Source organism: Delphinapterus leucas, chromosome 16 (genome assembly GCF_059928025.1).
Source record: "Delphinapterus leucas isolate spDelLeu-1000000601 "Yukka" chromosome 16, BTC_Dleu_Yukka2, whole genome shotgun sequence".
In the NCBI taxonomy this organism is placed as follows: Eukaryota; Metazoa; Chordata; class Mammalia; order Artiodactyla; family Monodontidae; genus Delphinapterus; species Delphinapterus leucas.
In genome coordinates, this window is record NC_143144.1 from 25,566,670 (window position 1) to 25,590,427 (window position 23,758).

The following is a 23,758-nucleotide window of genomic DNA, read 5'->3' on the forward strand; positions in this document are numbered from 1 at the left end:
CATCAGTAACTTCTCCCCTCCCTACTGCCCCTGCAACAATATAAGAATGACAGCTTTCCATCCTGAAATATGTCAAGCTACATATCTACTTTTAATGACACATAGTACCCCATTGTATGGCAAATTATCATTTATTTAACCAAATCCCCTAGTACCATAAATTGAGGTTGTTTCTAAATTTTGTTATTGTAAACAGTGATACAAGGTTGATCTTTTCATGTTTACCTCATTTTTCTCAGAAGACATTTCCAGTTAACTTCTGAAGTTAACTTTCCAGAAGTTAACTGGAGTGAAAAGTGTACCAAAACCACATCTTGAAGGCACCTGATATATATTTCCCAATGCCTTCCAGAAAGGATGTTTACATTTTAGTCTCTCCAATGGTGTAAAAGCACCACAGCCCAAATATTAAAAATTTTGGTTTTTGTCATCTTCTCTCAAAAATCTTACGGAAGAAGTCTTGGGCATCCAAACAGATGACGTTATCAGAACTTTTTGAATTCGCTGTCTGCGTGGTGAGAATTGACATTCATAATGTTGTCCCCAAGAGCATAGGACATTCAAAGAGCCTTCTAAATCACTGTCTCAGGGACTTCCCTGGTGGCACAGTGGTTAAGAATCCACCTGCCAATTCAGGGGACACGGGTTTGATCCCTGGTCTGGGAAGATCCCACATGCTACAGAGCAACTAAGCCCGTGCGCCACAACTACTGAGCCCGCGTGCCACAACTACTGAAGCCCCTGCGCCCAGAGCCTGTGCTCCTCAACAAGAGAAGCCACTGCAGTGAGAAGCCTGTGCACCACAACGAAGAGTAGCCCCCGTTCGCCGCAACTAGAGAATGCCTGCGCGCAGCGACAAAGACAACGTAGCCCCTCCTCCAAAATAAAATAAAATAAAATAAAGTACTTCTAAAAAAAAAATCACCATCTCAGCTGATCCTCTTGCCAAGTGGTCAGCAAGATGTAGGAGGCAGAATACTGGTCTGGGGGGTAGGAGACCCAGATTCTAGTTCAGCCGTCTTCGTGTCTGACCATTAGTGTATCACTTTACCCATCATGTAGAAGATAGGAAAAGCCATCTCTGGACTGAGCCTTCCGCGGGGCAGTCATGAAGATTGGGACAGTGGCCATGAGATCCCTTTGTGTTAGCCTGCCCCTTGTATGGAGTTATCAAGGAAGTAGGTGTGGTATTAGTAATGTGGCTTTCATTCTAGATTAATTTCTGGAAATGAGTGCTTGAGTGTAGGGAAATAACATTGCTAACATTTATTGAACACATACTATATACCAGGCACTGTGACATGCCACCTAATATCTCACTAAATCTTTACAGCAACCCTATGAAGTTGGTGCTATTATCATTCCCATTTCACAGATGAAGAAACTGAGACTCATAGAGGTTGAGTCACTTGCCTAAAGTCACACAGCTAGCAAAGGGTACAGACAATCTCTATATAGGCAGTTGAGGGGAGATCGTGCAATTGACAAAACACACACCTGTAATTCTGTATGCAGGACAGCCTCAGTTATCCAGTAAGTGACAGTCTTTGCAAAAAGAAAAGGGCTGGGGCTCCTAGTATCGAAATCCACTTACTGATTAATCTAATGCTCTAGCTGGGAACAGTTCTCATATGAATCAGAAGCCAAGACTCAGAGTCATGAGTCAATTGCAGAAGGTCACACGATGAGCACTTGAGCTGGCTCTAAAGCCACCAAGCCTATCCTTCCACTCAGTGAGTAACTGCAGAGCTGGAATGTGGTCAGGACACAATAGGGGGTCAGTCAACACCTACTGCAGTGAATGGAATTGGAGTCCCTCTGAGAATTTTCTGTAATTTAGAATGCAGTAGAATACACTTCACTCAGAACTTTTCCTGATCCGTGACTATGGACAAAACCTTCCCTGGGACTTCCCTGGTGGCGCAGTGGTTAAGGATCTGCCTGCTAACGCAGGGGACGTGGGTTCGAGCTGTGGTCCGGGAAGATCCCACATGCCACGGAGCATGCCACGGAGCAACTAAGCCCGTGTGCCACAACTACTGAGCCAACTACTCTAGAGCCTGCGAGCCACAACTACTGAAGCCCGCGCGCTTAGAGCCTGTGCTCCACAACAAGAGAAGCCACCGCAATGAGAAGCCCGCGCACCGCAACAAAGAGTAGCCTCTGCTCGCCACAACTAGAGAAAGCCCGCACAGCAACGAAGACCCAATGCAGCCAAAAATAAACAAATAAATAAATTAAAAAAAAAAAAAAAGAAAAAATCTTCCCCTCTCTAGGGCTCAGTGATTTAATGAAATGCTCCTTGGGCACTTGTTGCAGCCAAGAGCTTGTCCCATTGTCTCAGGGCCTTGAGGCCACTGTACGTGGATGCAGCGAGTTAGGGCATGGGGAGCTAGAGAGCTGAGGGGTGGACCTGAGCAAGCTAGAGTAGCCACAAAGGGACAGTGTGTGTGTCCAGGCTAGGGCTCTCAGACACGAGGCAAGTCTTGTAAATGAGGGTGTGGACTATGGTGAATGAGAGCTCATGCCAGTAGATCAAGGGCCCTGGGTTTCCACAGCTTCTGGTGTTTCAAGAGGAACCCTAGATCCTGAGTTTTAAATCTGGTCTGCTGAGCTGGGCAAAGGTGGGCTGGGCTGGACCCTTCCACAGGAGCATCTTGTCTTGGAGCCTTCCTCTCCTCCCCATTTGCCTCGCTCTCCTAGTCCAGGGTGTGCAGCTCCAGGTCCAGTTACCTTAAAGGGCGGAGGGCCCTCACTTTGCCTAGGCTAGACAGGTCTGGAGGGGACATGCCTAGCTGCTCTGGAAAGAGAGGCCTAGGGGCCAGGGGACCGGTTTGGGGCGTGACTGACGGGAGTGATAGTGATTTTATTCCTGGGAACCCCACTTATTTCTGTCATTTGAACTTAGATCATAGACTGTCCAGGTAGGAAGAAGGGGCCTTAGTGAGCTGAGGGGTGAACGGAGGCCCAACGAGAGGAAGGACTGTGTGGGGACAGACGGCTCGTTGAGGGCAGGATCAAGTGCCATGAAGGTTGCTCCCTGGCTCCATGGAGAGGCCCTGGCATGTGCACACTGATCGTGGGCCCTTCACCCAAATGCTGACCCTGGTTGGGGCTGGACGATTGTGCACCTTCCTGTGTGGGCAGCCGGGCTCAGAACCCACCCCTATCCTGGAAGTGGTGAACAGATCCGGGAGAGCCACTAGTAGGTACTATTTTTCTCCTTTCCCGCTGGCAGGAGGAAGGAACCTCGTGAGTCACTACGCTGGGTTAACTATTGCTGGCGGCAAACAAAAGCTGAGCTGAATGGGAAAAACAGCGGGGCGCCGCTAATCCAATACCCACTCTTACACTCCAAGCAGCCATAGACCCAGAGGACAAGCCTGTGGTCGGACAAAATCAAAACTTACTGACCTGGGTCGGTGAGGGAGTGTGGAATGCCGCTGGACTAAAGAGAGCCAGCAGGGAGTGTCTTTTCTAAGGGTTGGGTTCCCCCTGAAGGGTTCTGGAAGAGCCCCAGGGAAGCAGGGGTCAGTCCTGGATTGGTGACTGTTTCTGAGGCAGGATGAGAAGTGGCGATTAACCAGGGGCTGGGAGCTGTCATGGGGCAAGGGCAGCTTAGCAATTGGGTATCCCCAGGAATAAAGGAAAATAGCAACAGAGCTCTGGGGGTCTCATTGGCAAGAAAGCAACAGTCAGGCAGAGTGGGCGTGATTATGGCATTTTGCAGCTGTGGCATGACCTAGGGAAGAGCTGCATTTTCTGTTAACTTTGCATCTGGCTTTGTCTGTGTCTGTCCCCGCCTGATGACGGCAGGGCTGCTTTTGATTTTTTCAGTGATCCTCACGCCTTTAATCTTGTCCAGGTTTTTATTCCTTCACAGCCAAGTCAGCGAAAATTGAAACACAATTACTATTATGGCATCTCTGTTGCTATTTTTATTTCCTTTTGCATACTGAAATGGCCCAAAGGAAAAAAAAATTCCAAGGAATGGGTTACTCACATAGAAACTTGGGAAGGGTCTCAACCAAAACCACGTGCTTCGTGAAGATTCACGTTAGGGAGGCAACAATTTAGGCCAGACTGAATGAAGGCTCCAGGAATGGACACAGGCTTTGATCCTTAAAAGTAGTACGATGAGAGAAGTTGGGCAAAGAAAAATCTAAAACGTCATGGGTACCCCCCAGTTTGGTGGAAAGGGTCTCTCAGGTGGAGACAGAAGAACGGCTAGCATGAACTTTTACCCTCTCCCAGCTGCTGGGAAGAAAGTATGCAAGCGCTGATTACCCTATGTTAATAATCTCTGATGTCAAACAAAGGCTTAGCAGAACGGAATTAACAAAGTGCTGGGCTATAGCAAAAGCAAAAATAACTGAGACCCGCAAACCAGAGTGGCTGGTGGGCTTTCCTTTCAGGGCGTCCCCTGTAGGAAACTAGGAAAGTTCCAGACAGGATGGAGAATCCTCATGTACAAAACAGGAGTTTTGTTTTTTTGTTTGTTTGTTTGTTCGTGGTTTTTTTGCGGTATGCGGGCCTCTCCCTGTTGTGGCCTCTCCCGTTGCGGAGCACAGGCTCCGAACGCGCAGGCTCAGAGGCCATGGCTCATGTGGGATCTTCCCGGACTGGGGCACGAACCCGTGTCCCCTGCTTCGGCAGGCGCCACCAGGGAAGCCCAGGAGTTTTGTTTTTAAAAACGAAATTACATCTGAATAGACATTTTTTCAAAGCAGATACACAAATAGCCAATGAGCACATGAAAAGATGCTCAACTTCCCGAGCCTTCAGGGAAGCGCAGATGAAAAGCACAATGAGATACCACTTCACTCCCATTGGATGGCGATAATTAAAAAGACAATACGAATTGTGAAATGTTTTGTTCTAGTTCTGTGAAAAATGCCAGTGGTAGTTTGATAGGGATTGTATTAAATCTGTAGAATGCTTTGGGTAGTAGAGTCATTTTCACAATGTTGATTCTTCCAATCCAAGAACATGGTATATCACTCCATCTGTTGGTATCATCTTTAATTTCTTTCATCAGTGTCTTATAATTTTCTGCATACAGGTCTTTTGTCTTCTTAGGTAGATTTATTCCTAGGTATTTTTTTACTTTCGTTGCAATGGTAAATGGGAGTGTTTTCTTAATTTCACTTTCAGATTTTTCATCATTAGTGTATAGGAATGCAAGAGATTTCTGTGCATTAATTTTGTATCCCGCTACTTTACCAAATTCATTGATTAGCTCTAGTAGTTTTCTGGTAGCATATTTAGGATTCTCTATGTATAGTATCATGTCATCTGCAAACAGTGACAGCTTTACTTCTTCTTTTCCAGTTTGGATTCCTTTTATTTCTTTTTTTTTTCTCTGATTGCTGTGGCTAAAACTTCCAAAACTATGTTGAATAATAGTGGTGAGAGTGGGCAACCTTGTCTTGTTCCTGATCTTAGTGGAAATGGTTTCAGTTTTTCACCATTGAGGACGATGTTGGCTGTGGGTTTGTCATATATGGCTTTATTATGTTGAGGAAAGTTCCCTCTATGCCTACTTTCTGCAGGGTTTTTATCATAAATGGGTGTTGAATTTTGTCAAAAGCTTTTTCTGCATCTATTGAGATGATCATATGGTTTTTCTCCTTCAGTTTGTTAGTATGGTGTATCACATTGATTGATTTGCATATATTGAAGAATCCTTGCATCCCTGGGATAAATTCCACTTGATCATGATGTATGATCCTTTTAATGTGCTGTTGGATTCTGTTTGCTAGTACTTTGTTGAGGATTTTTGCATCTATGTTCATCAGTGTTATTGGCCTGTACTTTTCTTTCCTTGTGACATCTTTGTCTGGTTTTGGTATCAGGGTGATGGTGGCCTCGTAGAATGAGTTTGGGAGTGTTCCTCCCTCTGCTGTATTTTGGAAGAGTTTGAGAAGGATAGGTGTTAGCTCTTCTCTAAATGTTTAATAGAATTCGCATGTGAAGCCATCTGGTCCTGGGCTTTTGTTTGTTGGAAGATTTTTAATCACAGTTTCAATTTCAGTGCTTGTGATTGGTCTGTTCATATTTTCTATTTCTTCCTGGTTCCATCTCAGAAGGTGGCGCATTTCTAAGAATTTGTCCATTTCTTCCAGGTTGTCCATTTTATTGGCATAGAGTTGCTTGTAGTAATCTGTCATGATTCTTTGTATTTCTGCAGTGTCAGTTGTTACTTCTCCTTTTTCATTTCTAATTCTATTGATTTGAGTCTTCTCCCTTTTTTTCTTGATGAGTCTGGCTAATGGTTCATCAATTTTGTTTATCTTCTCAAAGAACCAGCTTTTAGTTTTATTGATCTTTGCTGTCGTTTCCTTCATTTCTTTTTCATTTATTTCTGATCTGATCTTTATGATTTCTTTCCTTCTGATAACTTGTTTGTTCTTCTTTCTCTAATTGCTTTAGGTGCAAGGTTAGGTTGTTTATTTGAGATGTTTCGTGTTTCTTAAGGAGGAATCAGGCTCCCTGACTTCAGACTATACTACAAAGCTACAGTAATCAAGACAGTATGGTACTGGCACAAAAACAGAAATATAGATCAATGGAACAGGATAGAAAGCCCAGAGATAAACCCACGCACATATGGTCACCTTATGTTTGATAAAGGAGGCAAGAATATACAGTGGAGAAAAGACAGCCTCTTCAATAAGTGGTGCTGGGAAAACTGGACAGGTACATGTAAAAGTATGAAATTAGAACACTTTCTAACACCATACACAAAAATAAACTCAAAATGGATTAAAGACCTAAACGTAAGGCCAGACACTATAAAACCCTTAGAGGAAAACCTAGGCAGAACACTCTATGACATAAATCACAGCAAGATCCTTTTTGACCCACCTCCTAGAGAAATGGAAATAAAAACAAAAATAAACAAATGGGACCTAATGAAACTTAAAAGCCTTTGCACAGCAAAGGAAACCATAAACAAGATGAAAAGACAACTCTCAGAATGGGAGAAAATATTTGCTAATGAAGCAACTGACAAAGAATTAATCTCCAAAATATACAAGCAGCTCATGCAGCTCAATATCAAAAAAACAAACAACCGAATCCAAAAATGGGCAGAAGACCTAAATAGACATTTCTCCAAAGAAGATATACAGGTTGCCAACAAACACATGAAAGGATGCTCAACATCACTAATCATTAGAGAAATGCAAATCCAAACTACAGTGAGATATCTCACACCGGTCAGAATGGCCATCATCAAAAAATCTAGAAAAAAAAAATGCTGGAGAGGGTGTGGAGAAAAGGGAACACTCTTGCACTCTTGGTGGGAATGTAAATTGATAGAGCCACTATGGAGAACAGTATGGAGGTTCCTTAAAAAACTACAAATAGAACTACCATACGACCCAGCAATCCCACTACTGGGCATATACCCTGAGAAAACCATAATTCAAAAAGAGTCATGTACCAAAATGTTCATTGCAGCTCTATTTACAATAGCCAGGACATGGAAGCAACCTAAGTGTCCATCAACAGATGAATGGATAAAGAAGATGTGTCACATATATACAATGGAATATTACTCAGCCATCAAAAGAAACGAAATTGGGTTATTTGTAGTGAGGTGGATGGACCTAGAGTCTGTCATACAGAGTGAAGTTAGAAAGAGAAAAACAAATACTGTATGCTAACACATATATATGGAATCTAAGAAAAAAAAAAAAGGTCATGAAGAACCTAGGGGCAAGACGGGAATAAACACACAGACCTACTAGAAAATGGACTTGAGGATGGGGAGGGGGAAGGGTAAGCTGTGACAAAGTGAGAGAGTGGCATGGAGCATGTAAAATAGATAGCTAGTGGGAAGCTAGCCGCATGGCACAGGGAGATCAGCTCGGTGGTGTGTGACCACCTAGAGGGGTGGGATAGGGAGGGTGGGAGGGAGACGCAAGAGGGAAGAGATATGGGAACATATGTATATGTATAACTGATTCACTTTGTTATAAAGCAGAAACTAACACACCATTGTAAAGCAATTATACTCCAATAAAGATGTTAAAAACAAAAATAAAATTAAACTAAAAGTCTTATAATTAAAAAAAAAAGACAATAACAAGTATTGACAGGATGTTGAGAAATTCAAATCCTTATACACTGCTGGTAGGAATGTAAAATGTTGCAGTTGCTTTGGAAAACAGCCTGGCCATTCCTCAAAAAGTTTAACACAGAGTTATCATAGGATCCAGCAATTCTACTCCTAGGTAGAGACCCCAAATAATTGAAAACATATGTACACAAAAAGCTTGTCCATGAATGTTCATAGCAGTGCTATTCACAATTGCCAAAAGATAGAAACAACCCAAATGTCCGTCAACTGGTAAATGGATAGACAAAATGTGGTATATCCATACAATGGAATATTATTCAGCCATAAAGGAATGAAGTACTGACCTATGCTACAACATGGATGATCCTGGAAAATGTTAAGCTAAGTGAAAGAAGCCAGTCACAAAATCATATACTAAATGATTCCATTTATACGAAAAGGCCAGAATAGGCAAATCCATGGAGAGAGAAAATAGTTCAGCGGCCGCATAGGGAAGGGGGAGCTTTGAGGGAAATAGGGTGACTGCCAATGTGTACTGGAGTTTCTTTTTGGAGTAACGAAAATGTTCTGGAATTGACTGTGTTGCACAAGTCTGTGAATACTAAACACTATTGAATTGTACACTTGAAATAGGTGGACTTCACAGTGTGTGAATTAGATCTCAGTGAAGCTGTTACATTAAAAAAAAAAAAGAGTGGGAGAAACTGGATATAGGATATATGGATACTCTGTTTTTTCACAGATTTTCTGTAAACCTCCTAACACAGTTTTAAAGTTAAAAGTTTATTTTTTTAAAGTTAGAGATGAAGAGAACAGAGATGCAGTTGGTTTGCTGGCTTCCCAGGCCCCAGTTTTCTCCAACCCCTCTGTCCCAGGCAGCTGAAGAGGGAAACAGGAAGAATATAAACCAATGACAGTCAGACCTCAAGCTAATGTTCAGAGAGGAGGGTGCACACAGGGCCCAGGTAAACAAAGAGGAGAATCAAGAAGTCACCATTTGTGCAAATAAGGGGCTTGGAAAGAAGTACTCCAGATCCAACATAAGCGAAACCAAAAGAAACTGACTTGGTACCTGTGCAAAAACTCTATAGGAAAAAAGGACAGAGTGGGACAGAGGAAGGAGAACATGCAAAAGAAAGATGACGTGCACATTTCTGGAAGAAGATACACCCAGGAACAGAAGAAAATATTAGATAAGAACTGTTTTGGGGCTTCCCTGGTAGCGCAGTGGTTAAGAATCCGCCTGCCAATGCAGGGGACACGGGTTTGAGCCCTGCTCCAGGAAGATCCCACATGCCGCGGAGCAACTAAGCCCATGCGCCACAACTACTGAGCTTGCGTTCCAGAGCCCAGGAGCCACAACTCCTGAAGCCCGGGCGCCTAGAGCCCGTGCTCTGCAACAAGAGAAGCCACTGCAACGGAAGCCCACGTACCGCAACTAGAGTAAGCCCGTGCACGGCAACAAAGACCTGATGCAGCCAAAAAAAATAAAACAAATAAATTAAAAAAAAACAAAACTGTTTTGCAGTCTCAAGAAATTAAAGACAACTTGAACTCTGAAACAAGAGATTGAAGTTCAGACAAGACAATAGAATGAGTTGAAAAGGACTAAGAAAAGAAACAAGGACAAAAATAATACCACTACAGAATTAATGAATGTAGTAGAATAATATCAAGGGTATAGCTGACATGATAGAAACACAAGACAGTGAAATGGAAGACAGATTTGAGGGAAAAAAATCACACAGCACGCAGAAGAAATTAAGCCAATGTGCAGTAGAGATAAACTCTAAGACCACCCTGTTAACCTGAGAGAAGGATGTACTTGTCAGCTGTTTGACCTTGGACGAATCACTTAACCTCTCTTCTGAATTCTCGTCTATAAAACTGTGCTAATATCTACCACGTGGAGTTATTATGGGGAGTTAGAATGGGATTAAGAGAATGGGCTCTGCCCATTCAAGCTGCAAGATTTGAATCCTGAATCGGTTTCCTATTGCTTATACGACCTTGAGCAAGTTACTTCTTTTTTCCAGCTCCTTATCTGTAAAATTGTCATTAACAATAGTATCTACCTCATAAGGTTCCAGCATGGATTAAACACATAAGAGCTGAAGGATACTTCTTGACCTAACTTTACGAATATGTGAATATTTCAGTTTATATATATTTGATATGTAAACAAAGTCAACTCATGCTCAGTGGTGAAAAATGAAAGGCATTCCCATTAAATAATATTAAAATGCCCACTATCATAGTTATTAATTAACATTATTCTCTGGAAGTATTAGCTAATGCAATCAGACCAAAAAAAAATTTTTTTAAAGGTATAAATATTTGAAAGGAGGCGTGGTTTGAGACATAAAAGAGTTCTGACAAGGGCAAAATTAGAAAGCCAGAGGAAGAAGGAAAGACCTGATCTTTGTGGCTCTGGGGACAGAACTAAGGTTTGAGCAGTCAGGAAAGGTGGTGGGATCTCTGTTACTGTCCTTGTCCAACCTGAAGTTGGACGCCATGTCATGGGTGCTACAATGAGGGTTTGCCATGGGCTGGGAAGGGGGCTTGAGAGCTTCTGAGGGATGTCCCAACAGTGGGCTCCTAAGGCTCCAAAAGGGAGGGTACAACCTTTCCCTGCGTTTGCTGAAAATGGGTCTCCAGCCTATTCTCATCTCACCCATCAAGTGGAGGGCGGTCAGTGGGGTGATTGTTGAGCCAGCAAGCTGGGCATGGAGAAGCTGACCCCCACGTGTGTCCTTTAGCCAAGGATCCCAAGCATGGTTCTCTCATCTTCAAACTGCTCTCTGTTCTAGTCAGCGTTTCCCAAGGTGTGGAAAGTGTACTCTGGTGGTACAAGTTGAACTTAGGGGGCACACGGAGGAACATTATCATTTTAAACATTTCTATTTCTATTTATTTTTGTGTGTATGAGAAACTTTTATAAATAACACCTCAAAACCGTGATGCCAGGGATATTATCGCTGAGGTCAAAACTATAGTTAAGTGAAGAAAAGTAAAAAGGTAAATTTAAAGAAATATGAAGGAATAGTACAGGTGGTGAACAGTTGTAACATGTTCATGACGGGGGTATGAGAATGGTTCAAGTTTGGGAACCAAGGGCTCTTGTCAGTGGCTCTGGAGTCTGATGAGCCTGTATTCTAGTTCTGGAGCCTCTACTTACTAGCTATGTGACCGTAGATTATCCAGGATCCCTTTGGTCACATGTGACATAAAAATCAACTTCTTCTGTACACTCATGTTCCTAGCAGCATTATCCACAATAGCCAAAAAGCAAAACAACCCAAATGTTCATCGATGGATGAACGGATAAACAAAATGGAGGCTATACATACAAGGGAGTATTATTCAGCCTAAAAAAGGAAGAAAATTCTGGCACATATGCTGCAACATGGATGAATCTTGAGGACTCTATGGTGAGTGAAGTAAGCTAGTCACAAAATGACAAATATTGTATGATTCTACTTATATGACGTACCTAGAACAGTCAAATCCATAGAGACAGAAAGTAGAAGGGTGGTTGCCAGGGGCTGGGGGCAGGAGGGAATGGGGAGTTGTGGTTTAATGGGTATAGAGCTTCAGTTCTGCAAGATGAAAAGGGTTGTATGGATGGATGGTGGTGATGGTAACCCAATAGTATGCATGTATTTAATATCACTGAACTGTATGCTTAACAATGGTTAAAATAGTAAAAGCTTTATGTTAAAAGTGCGTAAAAATCAACACTTCGATTAAGAAATAATTTTATTGTCTCATATAATGGGGAAGGATGGGGAAGAATCAGGACCATCAGGTGTGACTGAATCCACAGCTTTGTCTCTTGGAGCAATGATGACCGATGATGGCGTCATCTCAAAAGCCAACATTCTTTCCCAGCCAACAAAACAATCCCAAGGGTGAACTCTGGTTGGCCTGGTTTGGGTCACATGCTTATCCAATCCTTGAACCAGTCACTGTGCCCAGGAATGGGGCACTCTGGTTGGACGGAGCTAAGTTTCAGGCCCACCTGGAAGGGGGTGGGGGCATCTGGGCAAACCCAACAATGGCTTTCACAGTGACTAAGGAGAACGGATCCCAAGGAGGACCTAGAGCCATAGGAGAGAAGATTGGAAGGGAAAATCTGTCCTCATGCTTCAGGCAGGCAGAGAAGCAGAGGGTAGTGAGAAGAGAAATTCCAGGGCCTGAGCCAAGGAAAATTTAGAAGTGACCCAGGAGTGGTCATGGGGTCCTGACACCCAGAAGTCACCTTGATGCCCAAAAGGGGGCCCGGACAGGGAGTGCTGCTAAGCAGGGCACAGAAGCTCTGCAAAGCCAAGCAGAGCTTACAGGTCGCAGCCCAGTATCCAGCCCGACCTCCAACCTGCACAGGATCTGAGGTCAAGATGGCCCTGAGGTCAAGATGGCCCTGTGCAGGTGACGAGGAGGGCAGGCCAGACACCACTTGCATTTCCAGGAAGGCCAGTGATGACTCTGGCCAGTGCTTTGTGAGATGTCTGGAACCTTCCAATTCTCCCAGCTGGCTGTCCCCCTGGGGTTCAGCAGTGACTCCCTTAAAACATGGAGAAAGGATGCAGGCCTGTTGGAGGACTTTAAAGAGGGCCAAGGAGTCACAGCAAACCCTGCCGAACTCCATACCTAAGAGATGGAAGAAGAGGAACCAGAAGGAAGAGAGGGTGAAGTGGCTGGAAGTGAGAGAAGGGTCCACTTCTCTGTCTGGAGACAAGTGGGACTTGGGGTGATCCTGCAAGATGGCAGCTGGCAGAAAGTAAAGGGCACTGACAGAGGATCCCACAGCCTTGAGTTTGAATCCACTGCTTATGGGCTGTGTAAATTTTGATGTTGCTTCTGCTCTGAGCCTTGGGCTTTCCACCTATAAGACCTACTTTACGGGTGGCTGTGAGCATTGAATGAGGTCAGATCATCCCATGCAACCATTGGTTAGCCATCTGTGTTTTTGCAATATGGTAGTTTCCCATTCCCATTTGCATAGCACATGTTTGTTTCCACAGTGTTTCTATGTGCACATGATTCAACTCAGTCCCCTTATTTTTCTCCTAACAGACTGCAGCGCTGCTGAGAAAGATCTCATCTGTTCACAATCTACCCGCAAAATACACAGGTAAGAAGCCAGGCCTGAAACATCTTGTCTTTCAATGCAGTGACAATGGGTACAAAACCCAGGCAGTGACACAAGCATTTTGCAGCGAGTTGCAAAAGGAAACACGAGATGGAGAAAGCAAAATAAATAGATTTGAAGGATGGGCTAAGGAACTTAAAAGAGAGGTACGCTCCAGGGAATAAGAAAGTATGAGAATCTGCAGGGGCAGATATTAATCTCATGGCAATTTTTCCTGAAAAATTAGAGGAGGGGTAGAAGGATTACCTAAGGACCCAGGGCTTTTGTGCCAAGAAGTATGATATATTTTGGAAACAGATAGCTTTTAGAATTTTTCACTGCCTGGATTTCAAAAACTTATTCGTAACGGAGTAGGGATATACTCTTGTAACCACAGCTGCCAAGGGGCAAGGACCCTATTCCATGAACGGTCCTTGTGTTCAGCTCAGCCCCTAAATGAGGTTAGACGGCAATGTGGAGCTGGAGGGTTTGGGAACAGAGGCTGGAGGAGCTGAACTGCTGCATCGATTAAAAAAGTAAATGTGCGAGGATATTCTGAGACATGCTACAACATGGATGAGCCTTGAGGACATCACGCTAAGCGACGTAAGCCAGATACAGAAGGATAATGCATACGACTATATGATTCCACTAATATGGTGGACCTAGAGTTGTCAGATTCAGAGACAGAAAGTGGAATGCCATGGACTGGGAAGAGCGGGGAATGGGAAATTATTAAAGGGTTTCGGAGTTTCAGCCTTGCAAAATGAAAAGAGTTCTGGAGATGCATGGTGGTAATAGTTGCGCACAATGTGCATGTCGTTAATGACACCGATGTGTACACTTCAAAGTGGTTTAAACGGTTACTTTTGTGTTATGTGTATTTTACAAGAAAATAATTGGAAAAAATTAAAATAGTGTGGGCTTTCTGGGGGCAAACTGGTGGCAGGGTTGAGGACAGGGCAGGGGAAATTCAGTGAGATGGCAAGGGGCATAGGTTTTAGTTTTGTTTTGTGTTTTTTGGTCTTTTTGACCGCACCACGTGGCATGCGGGGTCCTAGTTCCCTGACCAGGGATCTAACCTGTGCCCCCTGCAGTGGAAGCACGGAGCCCTAACCACTGGACCGCCAGGGAATTCCCAGGGTATAGTTGTTGTTGTTGTTGTTGTTGTTTTTATAAATTTTATTTATTTATTTTTGGCTGTGTTGGGTCTTCATTGCTGCGCACGGGCTTTCTCTAGTTGTGGCGAGCGGGGGCTACTCTTTGTTGCGGTGTGCGGGCTTCTCATTGCAGTGGCTTCTGTCGTTGTGGAGCGTGGGCTCTAGGCGCGCGGGCTTTAGTAGTTGCGGCACGTGGGCTCAGTAGTTGTAGCTCACGGGCTCTAGAGCACAGGCTTAGTAGTTGTGGCACACGAGCTTGGTTGCTCCGCGGCATGTGGGATCTTCCCGGACCAGGGATCGAACCCGTGTCCCCTGCATTGGCATGTGGATTCTCAACCACTGCGCCACTGGGGAAGCCCCAGGGCATAGTTGTTATATGCGATGCTGCCACCAGGGAAACATCCCCAGTGGAAGAGTGGCCAAGGACTTTTAAAAACAAGGTGATCTAATATTGACCATGAAGCTGTTTGCTGGGTTCACAGAAAATCCCCATCCAGCCCCCGATCTTTTTTTTTTTTTTTTTTTTGCGGTACACAGGCCTCTCACTGTTGTGGCCTCTCCCGTTGCGGAGCACAGGCTCCGGACACGCAGGCTCAGCGGCCATGGCTCACGGGCCCAGCCGCTCCGCGGCATGTGGGATCTTCCCGGACCGGGGCACGAACCCGTGTCACCTGCATCAGCAGGCGGACTCTCAACCACTGCGCCACCAGGGAAGCCCCAGCCCCTGATCTTGATTGAAGCCTGCCGTGCACAAGTTTTGTGTGAAAGGGATCATATGAATTGATGTGGGGGCAGTGCTGGAAGTATAGAGTAGAGCCACAATCCGTGGACTGAACTAAGTCAGTAGAAGTAGGAGCTCAGAGCCATAGGTGACCATGAAATTGTAAATACTCAATGCTGACCTCCCCACCCCATCCCAAGCAATTTGCAGAAATCTCAAGGAAGACACTGGACTTCCCAGAGGGTCAAAGCCCTCTTCTCTATATCTTAAAGGATAGAGACACCCCAGTTGCATCTGGGTCACATTTATATAATGTCCCTTTCCTTCTTCATCTTGCCAACCACCATTTTCCTAACCATAAGCTCTTCAGGAACGTGACCACAACTTTTGGTGAGGGTTGCTGTTCGTAAGGCAACAGAGTACAGCAGATAGGAGCAGGGATTCTAGATCCAGACATGTTGCGTTTGGATCCTGGTTGTCACTTACTGTGTGGCCTTGGACAAGCTAATTCACCTTTCTGAGCCTCACTCAGTTTATTCATCTATAGAATGGGAGGGATTCTCTACCTCATAGAGCTTTGGGGAACATCAAACATAGTACCATATATAAAATATGTACAACAATTCATATAGTGTTCTATATGAATTAGCTAGTACCTGCCTCAGTACCTGGTAGGAACTCAATAATTGGTATGGATCAGTATTGTAAAGTGGCCTGTGAGTTCCCACCCTCTGCTCTTATCTACCCAGAACCCTGGGAGACTTGGCTCAAGGATGAGCAGAGCCCCATCTGCCACCCGCCCTTCAGTTCTCTGGAACCTAACAGAACCAGGGAAGCCCCACATGGGGAGGCTTTCTCCAAGGGAGTCGGGATGGTTTGGTACAGCTCATCCCCCCTCCTGGAGCAAACTACCCAAGCACAGACCTCCTGGTAGGAGAGCGGAACTGTCCTCTTAAGGGGAAGACAGTATTTTAATAGGCTCCATGTGATAGGAAAACCGGTATTGCTGTTGAGGAGGTGCGGGCCGAATCTTTGAACTCAGGGGCTCTTCTTGAGCAAGGTGGGCAAAGTGGTGCGAACTCCTCAACCCTCTACCTTTGGCTTTGCCGCCTTCTCTTCTGGGTTCTGGCTGGAGTGCACGCGAAGAACTTGTGCTTTCCCAGGGTTCTCTGGGGGGGTGGTGGTGGAACACAGCAGGCAGGAGAGCGTGAGGGGCCAGGTCCCTACCTGGGAGCTGCCCAGGAGATCTGGAGAGACCCCTTCTCCCCGCCAGGCCCTGGTGGATATGTGTGTGCCTGGGTGAGGCCAGGCTTCCGCTCGGGCTCTCCTGGCAACCTGGGAGGGGTTGGCTCCCTTCCCCCAGCCTCACCACCCTCTTCTACATCCAGGTCACAGATGTCTGAGCAGTACCTACTCTGTGTCAGACACGCTGCCGGGCACACAGGACCCTTTACAGTCTAGTGGGGGAGAACAGTGTACATCGAGAATACCTGTCCTCTCCTCTCCCCTCCAACCTTCCTTCCCCTCCCCCCCACCCCCGCTCTGGTCTAAGGTACCCCCTCCTCCCTGGTCTCCTTCATCCCCTCTGGGACCCCACAGTCCATTATCTACACAGCAGCCAGAGGGGTCCCACCACACCCTGCTGATAACCCTCCAGTGAACCCCATGCTCTCTTTATGAGACCACATGCCTGGCCTTTCCCACAGGCCGGCTCTGCCCACCTATCTCATTTCTTACCACTGTCCCCAACCCACAAGGCTCCGGCCACCCTGGCCTGCCTGCTCTTTCACCAACACACCTGGCAGGTGGAAGCCCTGCTCGCAGGCTCTCCCTTGACCCAGAGAGGGCTGGATCCTTCCTGCCTTTTGGCTCAAGGGGCCCTCTCCCCACCCTACCAGTCCTCCTGATTCTGCCATCGCCCTGTCATTTTCCTTAGGGCACCCATCTGCCTCAGGTGTCTTTGCGGTCTGCACTCCTCTCCCTAGGATGAAGCTCCACGGCAGCAGGAACTCGTCTCCAAATTCTCCCCCAGTGATCCCAGAAGCTAGCGCTTAGGTACTAATTAAGGATCTGCTGAACGAATGAGTGTATGGATGGATGGATGAAATGAGCCACTTCTTTGGGCAGGGCTCCATCTCCAGGGGGTCCTTGTATCCCCTAAGGAATCTAGCCATGGTGGGCCTCTCTGAGCCCCCAGTGACCTGCTATGTGGACTCTTACCTGGTTTTTCGCTTTTTGATGGAGGTGGCGTCTTCGTCTTCTTCAGGGATTGGCTAAAACCAACACAAGGAGAGGCTGGGAAGGTCAGGCTGGAGCCATGCAGCCAGCCGAGTGGCAGGGTGGGCAGGGAGGTGGGGAAGGTGCCCCAGGGAGAGGCAAGACCCACCCCTCCTGAGAGCCAGCAGGTGTCTGTCCAGGGATGGCCCCACCCCAAGCAGGACCCCAACAACTGTGACTCCATCGCCCGCTGTAGCCACAGGGAACCAAGGCCCTTCTGTAAGGAGCTGTAGGGAGGCCACTGCACCTGCCCTCCCTTGGCTTACTGCTTCCCTGCAGACGGGAAGCCTTCCTGTGTGAGTGGAGAAGACAGAAACCCTGCTTCCCTAATGAATTACTGATGAGCATGGATAACATTCATATCTTGTATTGGCTTTGCACTCAGCAAGCCTTTTGATGCACCCGATGTAATTTTTCCTCCCTGTGATTCCAGGAGAGGGTGTTTTGAGAAGGTGAAACAGAGGCTCACAGATGGGAGGTGGCTTGCCTAAGGTCACAGTGAAGCTGCCTTACCACTGTGCCACCCCTGGTCTCAAAGTGGAAAAGAAAACCAAGTCCAGGGCCAGAGCACCCACACCTTCAGCACATCCAGGCCAGCACAGCACGCCGCCCCCTTCTCACCAATCCACCCACCCGCGCTCCAGCCACTCCCAAATTTAACGTTCCCTAACGCTTCCCATTTCTGACTTCCACTCCTGACTTTCCCCACCCTCTCATTTGCTTGTTCAAATCCTATCCATCCCAGCAGTGTCCCCAGGCGCTATCAGACATACTTAGGGGACTGTTGGAAATACACATCTCCGCGTTCACCCCCACCCTACTGTGTGACAACCTCTAGGCATCTGCCTTTTCAGTAAGCTCCCTGGTGGATCTGAGCGCTGCTGGGCTTGGAAGTCAGATAAGCCTAAGTCTGAACCCCAGCTTTTCTGCTGCCCAGCTGCGTGATTTGGGGCTGTCATTCAACTGTTCCTGAGCCTCAGTTTTCTCATCTGTAAAATGGAGGTAATACTGCCTCCGTGGGTGGCTGTATGGACTAGAAATGTGTTAAACACCCAGCGGTGTCAGGCAAACATAGTGGGCACTCAGGATTGCTGGTCCCATGGCTGACACTCAGGCCCCACTCCCCTGCTGTGTGCGGACTTCCCTCATCTTCCCTTTCCCCAGCTCATCATAAATCCTTCTCTCCAGCCATGCAGAGGACTTAATACCGGCATAAAGGTACTTCTGCCTGCCTTGTGTCACCGTTCCTTCTCTGCTTGTGTCTTCCCAAAGACCAAGAGCTCCTGGAGAGCTAGATGTGGCTTACCCAGCCCTGTCTTGCTATAAGTGACACAGGTCACCCCTTAGCATCCCCACAGCTGGCCCCTGGAGTCTGGTCTGGTAGAGTAAGCTTTCAAGCCGCATAAGTAGAACTGGGGGTTCCGGGGGAGAGCATGGGCCTCTTCCTCCAGGACAGGCTTAGGCAGCCCAGGCTCTGGCCAGCACCGGGCTCCCTCCTCTGGCCTCCCCTGGCCTCACCTGGGAGGACAGGTGGCTGAATGTTAGGGAGGAGAGGGGCAGCTGAGGGGTGCGAAGCCCACCTGTAGGGTAGCTGTTGCCTCTCTTGAAGTGGTTCTTGAATTTCCTGGAGCTGGTTCAGGAGTTTTTCTGCTGGGATGGAGACTAGGGCCTGGGGAAGGAGCTGAGCCACTGCTGTCTGCAGGAGGCCTAGTGCCATGTCTTTCTCTGTAAGCACAAGCGGGGGAGAATCCTCAGGGGCAAGACCTCGGCCCCCATCCTGCCACTAGGTGGGAAAGTCAGGGAGCGGGGCCTCCAGCTCTTCTGCCCAGTGGGCCCAGGCGCCTCTCTCTAACCATCTCACATTCTGTCCTCGGGGGCCCGTGGGGAAGGCCACACTTCTCTGGCCCCTGTGTGTGCAGCGTGCCTCGGCCTTCCACACCTCTCTCGAGTGTCCCTGGTTCTTGGTTCACCTGCCACCTCGGCCCCTGGCCCCCTGGGAAGCCTGCTGGGGACCCGCCCTCCCCCACCTCCTCCTCCACTCTCCCGTCCAGTCAGCTCTCTGGCTCTCATCACTCCTCACCCTCCCACTTAGATACACCCTCCACCTACCGCCCCAGTGAGTATGTGTACGTCCATTTACGTGTCCATGTGCACGTGTGTGTGTGCTCTTATGTATGTGTATTTGCATCTCTGTGCGTGTGCATTTCCCACAGTGGTGGATTAAAGGCCGTGTCCACTAAGTATGGTCTTTGAATGTCTCCCTCCCAGGGGCTGAGGCCTGCGGTCAGTGTGGAGGAGGGGGTCCCCTCTAAGGAGCAGGGTCGTGGAAACCCTGCTGAGGAATGTGGAGGGGGGAGCAGTGACGTTGTCTAGCTGGAAGAGATTAGTTTGGGCCTCCAAAAAAGGAGGAGAGGCCCCCGTGTGTGGCCCTGGGGTGGGAGCCGAGTGACACCTGAGTCCTGCAGAAACAGTGGACACAGCCCTCAGCGGTCTGGACTCAGACGAGGTTCTGGGCCCGGGACTGTGTCCTCACCCTTGGGCGGCGCGTAGAGTAGCCAGAACCGGATAGCATTCAAGGAGTCTGTTTGCAGGATTTGAGAAAGCAGCTCCAGGATCTGTGGGCAGGACGACAGGCCTGGGTCAGCTTGGCTGGACAGCACGTAGCTGGCTGCACAGCTGCCTCCCCCGCGAAGTGGTCTCCCAGAGCCCTTGCTTGGCTAGACGGGTCCCCACGACGGTCCCTGCCTCCCCTCCACATGGGACTTTACACTTTGTAGAAAGCGTTCTCTGCCTACAGCCCTGGAGGAAGATTCTTAACCTCCCTACTGGGCAGATGAGGCAGGCATCTGAGGCCTCGAGAGAGGACGACACCTCGCAGAGCTGCTGTGGCAGAACGAAGCCTCAGAATCAGACACCTGGACCCCTCGTCCTTGAGCCCTACTTGGGCTGGTTGTACCCCAAAGTCCCTCACTGGGAAGGCAAGGTCGGGGCTGGCCCGTCAGCTCCTCAGAGACGCACCGAGTCCCAAATGCTTGGGTCCTTGGTGTGGGGATTTCAGGGACCCCATGGGCCTCCCCTCCCTGAAGTTCCCAAGTTCAGAGATTGGAGATGTTAGCAAAGAGGTGGGGTGATCCCTGTGGGCGGCCTGAGGGTCGGAGTCAGCTGGTTCTGTGCCCTGCTCGGCCGGGGGCTCCTTCCCGCCCAGAGCCCTGTGCTCTTCACTCCCAGCCGCCTTCTCAGCCTTCTCAGCCTCCAGCATCTTTGCTACTTCAGGGCCCTTTCCCCGCGGCGTCCTCCGGTCAGGGATCATCGGCAAGAGATCCAGCTCTGTCTTGGAAGGGCGATGGGGGCTTCCTAGGCCAGGCTGCTGCTGGCGGCTGTGCCTGTGTGGAGCTGGGGCCCACGGGGGGAGGCAGAGCCCCCGGAGTCCTAGGAAAGTGGGGTTCCCTCAGCGCTTGGTGGTCAGTCTCCCCAGGACCCAAGATGCGCTGTCAGTGCCCAGCAGGTCTGCCTCATCCCTGGCAGAGCGGGAACTGGGCCGGGCCTCTCCCCAGGCCTGCGACTGCTAGGCTGCCCACCCTCACCCCTGGGTACCCGCCCCCTGAGGTGACCCCCGCCCCCATGTGCCCGGGGTCCCTCTCCATTCTCCGCACCCAACTTACCTGCCCTGTGCCCCCTCCCCACAGGACCCGAGAACCTACTTCCAGGGAAGGTGAGGCCGCCCTATGGTGGAGAAAGCACTGTGTTCTAGCCCCTGCTATGCTGCGCCCTCTCCGGGGACCTGCGCCGTGGGCTGTCACCCGGCAGGGCCTCAGCCTCCCCATCTGTGGAATGGGGTCCTGTCTGCTCTATCTGTTCCCTGAACTGTCTTAAGGCTCCAAGGGGACTGCGTGCTTTAAAGCACTGGTCACAGGGAAGGTGTCAGGATGCTGTCATGGTCTGGCCTCTCCTGGAGAACGTGTGCGCCTTTGAACAGAGACTCGCACCGCCTTGCCCACCAGCACGACTCCTGCGCGCCTCTCAGGCCCCCATGGGACCCTCGGACGCGGAGGAGGGGACTTTATGCTTCGCTGCAGCACAGGCCAGACGGCTCCAGGGTGTGGGGAGGTGGCTGCGACCCGCCTTGCAGGCTGCGGGGGGGCAGCAGGCTGGGCGCGGCGAGGACACGCCAGGCAGGGCCTCCACCTCCAGGCTTCCCATTCCACCGCCGTGGCTCCCTTCGCTAACACGTCAGGTGCCACAGCTGGACCAGACCTTGTGACAACGTGTCTGTGCTCCCAGTTTGGCTAAATCATGGAGCTAAGGTCCCGAGAGGGAAAAGGACTTAGAGAGGGAAAGGCTCAGACAGAAAGCTAGAGGCAGCCGGGGATTGGAATCCAGGCTCCTGACTCCCAGGTCTGGGGTTTTTGAGCCTTATGGTCTCAGGTGCAAGGCTCCCTGGGAGAAGCCAGGCTTGAAAGCAGTTTGCAAGGGTCCTAGTTGGATCCCTGTGAGCCTGGGAGCAGGTACCACCATGTTCTCTGCCCTCAGACTAGGGCCTCTGTAGGGTCCACAGGCCCCAACCTTCCCAGCACCTCACCAGCAACTCCTGATCCTGTAGGATGAAGGTCTGGTCTCCTCTATCTGTGCTCGCAGAGTGGTTTCGTACGCCCTGGCAGGAGTGGCGGCGGGCCGTGGCCCGGGTGGAAGCAGGGATGAGCCTACCAGTCTCTGCTGAGTACTTTGCCCCCTTCTCCCGCTGAGGCTCCTCCTTCTGCTGGGAAAAAAGCAGCCAGAGACTCTTGGCAGAGAGGGAGAAAGAGGAGAAAGCAGAGGGGACAAGGGGGAAAAGAAGAGGAGGAGGCCAGGGACCCAGGATATCACCCAGGCCAGCCCGACCCTGTCCTAGACCCCTCTTGCCAGTGGGGTGGCCCTTCCATTATAGCTATTGCTCTTCCTGCTGGAATTTCATTGAATGTTGGCTCCCCGCCATGGTTCTCGGGTGGTCCTTGTACTTCTTCTTGGGTAGGCCCTCCCCATGCCCCTCCCCCCAGCCCATCAGAGATTTGAAAACAGTATCCTGCCTTGGTGTAGGATACTGTCCCCCACAGCTTGCCATCCTTTCTTTGCCCTGGGAAACCTTCCTGAGCCAGGCCTGTGGGCACAAGGCCTAGGACCTCCTGCCCCTGGAACTCCAGTTAAGACTGGTAGTATCCTTCTCCCCATTTTAAAGATAAGAAAACTGAGACCCAGACAGCTTAGCTGAGTTGCCCTGAGTGTCACAGTGAGTTAGCTGCAGGGCAGGGACGAGAACTCTGTTGCCCAAGACAAGGGCGGGACCAGACTCAGCCACAAAGTTCCGGGCCTGTCCTAGGACCAATTTCAACCACCTTCAAGCTGCCTCCCACTTGTCCTTATTGGTTTATCAGCAAATAGCACCCGGGAGGCCACCCCCATTCTGTCTGTAATTCTTCAGGGATTTTCCCACCCCTTCTCAGATTAGACACGAAACTAAGTTCAGAAATGAGAAACAAGCTGATCTTGCCTACGTCCAAAGTCAGCCCTTCTCCCACCTTCTCCCTCACTGCTGCCCACTTGTACCCTGTTCCTCAGCCCTCTGGTCTCTAAAGATGCCCTGCATTTTCCAGCTTGTGAGCCTTTATGCTGTGTGCTTCCACTAGGCACGCCTCTCCCCATCCGCTTCTAAACTATGAGCCCTTCTTGGATTTCTCCACCTGGTACGTTCTGTCCTCTGAACCCTCACTGGGACCCTCTCCCTTGGGTTGAATTCATGGGCCCCTTCCCCTGTGCCAACAGTAGCGCCTCTCAGGAAGGCTCGCTCTACACTGATCTCCTGGAAGCCACGTGGGAGGGTTTAGTTACAAAGGAGTGAGTCCATTTCATCTCTTCTCAGGCAGCTGCTTTGTTCTGCACCCACCTCCTTGCTCTTCAGCGCATTCTCCTTGGTGAAGATGGCCACCCGGGAAGCCAGGTCTTTCAACTCCTTCTTCCAGGCCTCTGGAAGGAGGGGACGAGATCCGGCCAACTGATACCTGGGGCGCTCCTCCTTGCCCTCCCTGTACACTGGATGTGGGGAGGACTGTAGGTGGAAGAGCCTCCTCTCCTCCCCGTCTTCCTGCCCTGCATCTTAAAGGGAAGGGTAGTTTCACCGGGGAGGTGGTGCCCTTGAGGGAAGGAGTAGGAATCACACCACTGGTGGGTTGGTGGGTATGGTGGCCACTGATATTGGTGTCCTAGCCTGTGGCTTTACTGGGAGATGCTGGAGAACATTTGGCTACATGTACCAAAATGTTTGTGATTTAGTCTAGCTTTGCCTCTTTTAGGAGCCCAAAGCCAGGACAGAGATTCAGTCGATATGCTGTGGCAGTTACTAAAATACTGAG

At 48.9% G+C, this 23,758-nt stretch overlaps 2 protein-coding genes across 3 annotated transcripts in view; one reads left to right on the top strand and one right to left on the bottom strand.

Annotated features, from left to right (window-relative positions):
• The window catches only part of ADAMTS14 (ADAM metallopeptidase with thrombospondin type 1 motif 14), a 116,945-nt gene extending 103,724 nt beyond the window's left edge, over positions 1–13,221 (top strand). For both annotated transcript variants that reach the window (XM_089897618.1, XM_089897619.1), the window contains one exon: positions 13,163–13,221. The gene's annotated coding sequence lies outside the window, so the exon portion shown is untranslated. The remainder of the gene's footprint in view (positions 1–13,162) is intronic.
• A 2,847-nt stretch (positions 13,222–16,068) lies between these two features.
• Positions 16,069–23,758, bottom strand: part of TBATA (thymus, brain and testes associated) — a 29,791-nt gene continuing 22,101 nt past the window's right edge. The window contains exons 5-10 of the mRNA XM_089897343.1: positions 23,293–23,372; positions 21,955–22,128; positions 19,909–19,990; positions 18,956–19,100; positions 17,319–17,371; positions 16,069–16,267 (exon numbers count right to left, since the gene is read on the bottom strand). Coding sequence (XP_089753469.1) covers positions 16,182–16,267; positions 17,319–17,371; positions 18,956–19,100; positions 19,909–19,990; positions 21,955–22,128; positions 23,293–23,372 — 620 coding nt within the window. The 3' untranslated portion in view covers positions 16,069–16,181. The remainder of the gene's footprint in view (positions 16,268–17,318; positions 17,372–18,955; positions 19,101–19,908; positions 19,991–21,954; positions 22,129–23,292; positions 23,373–23,758) is intronic.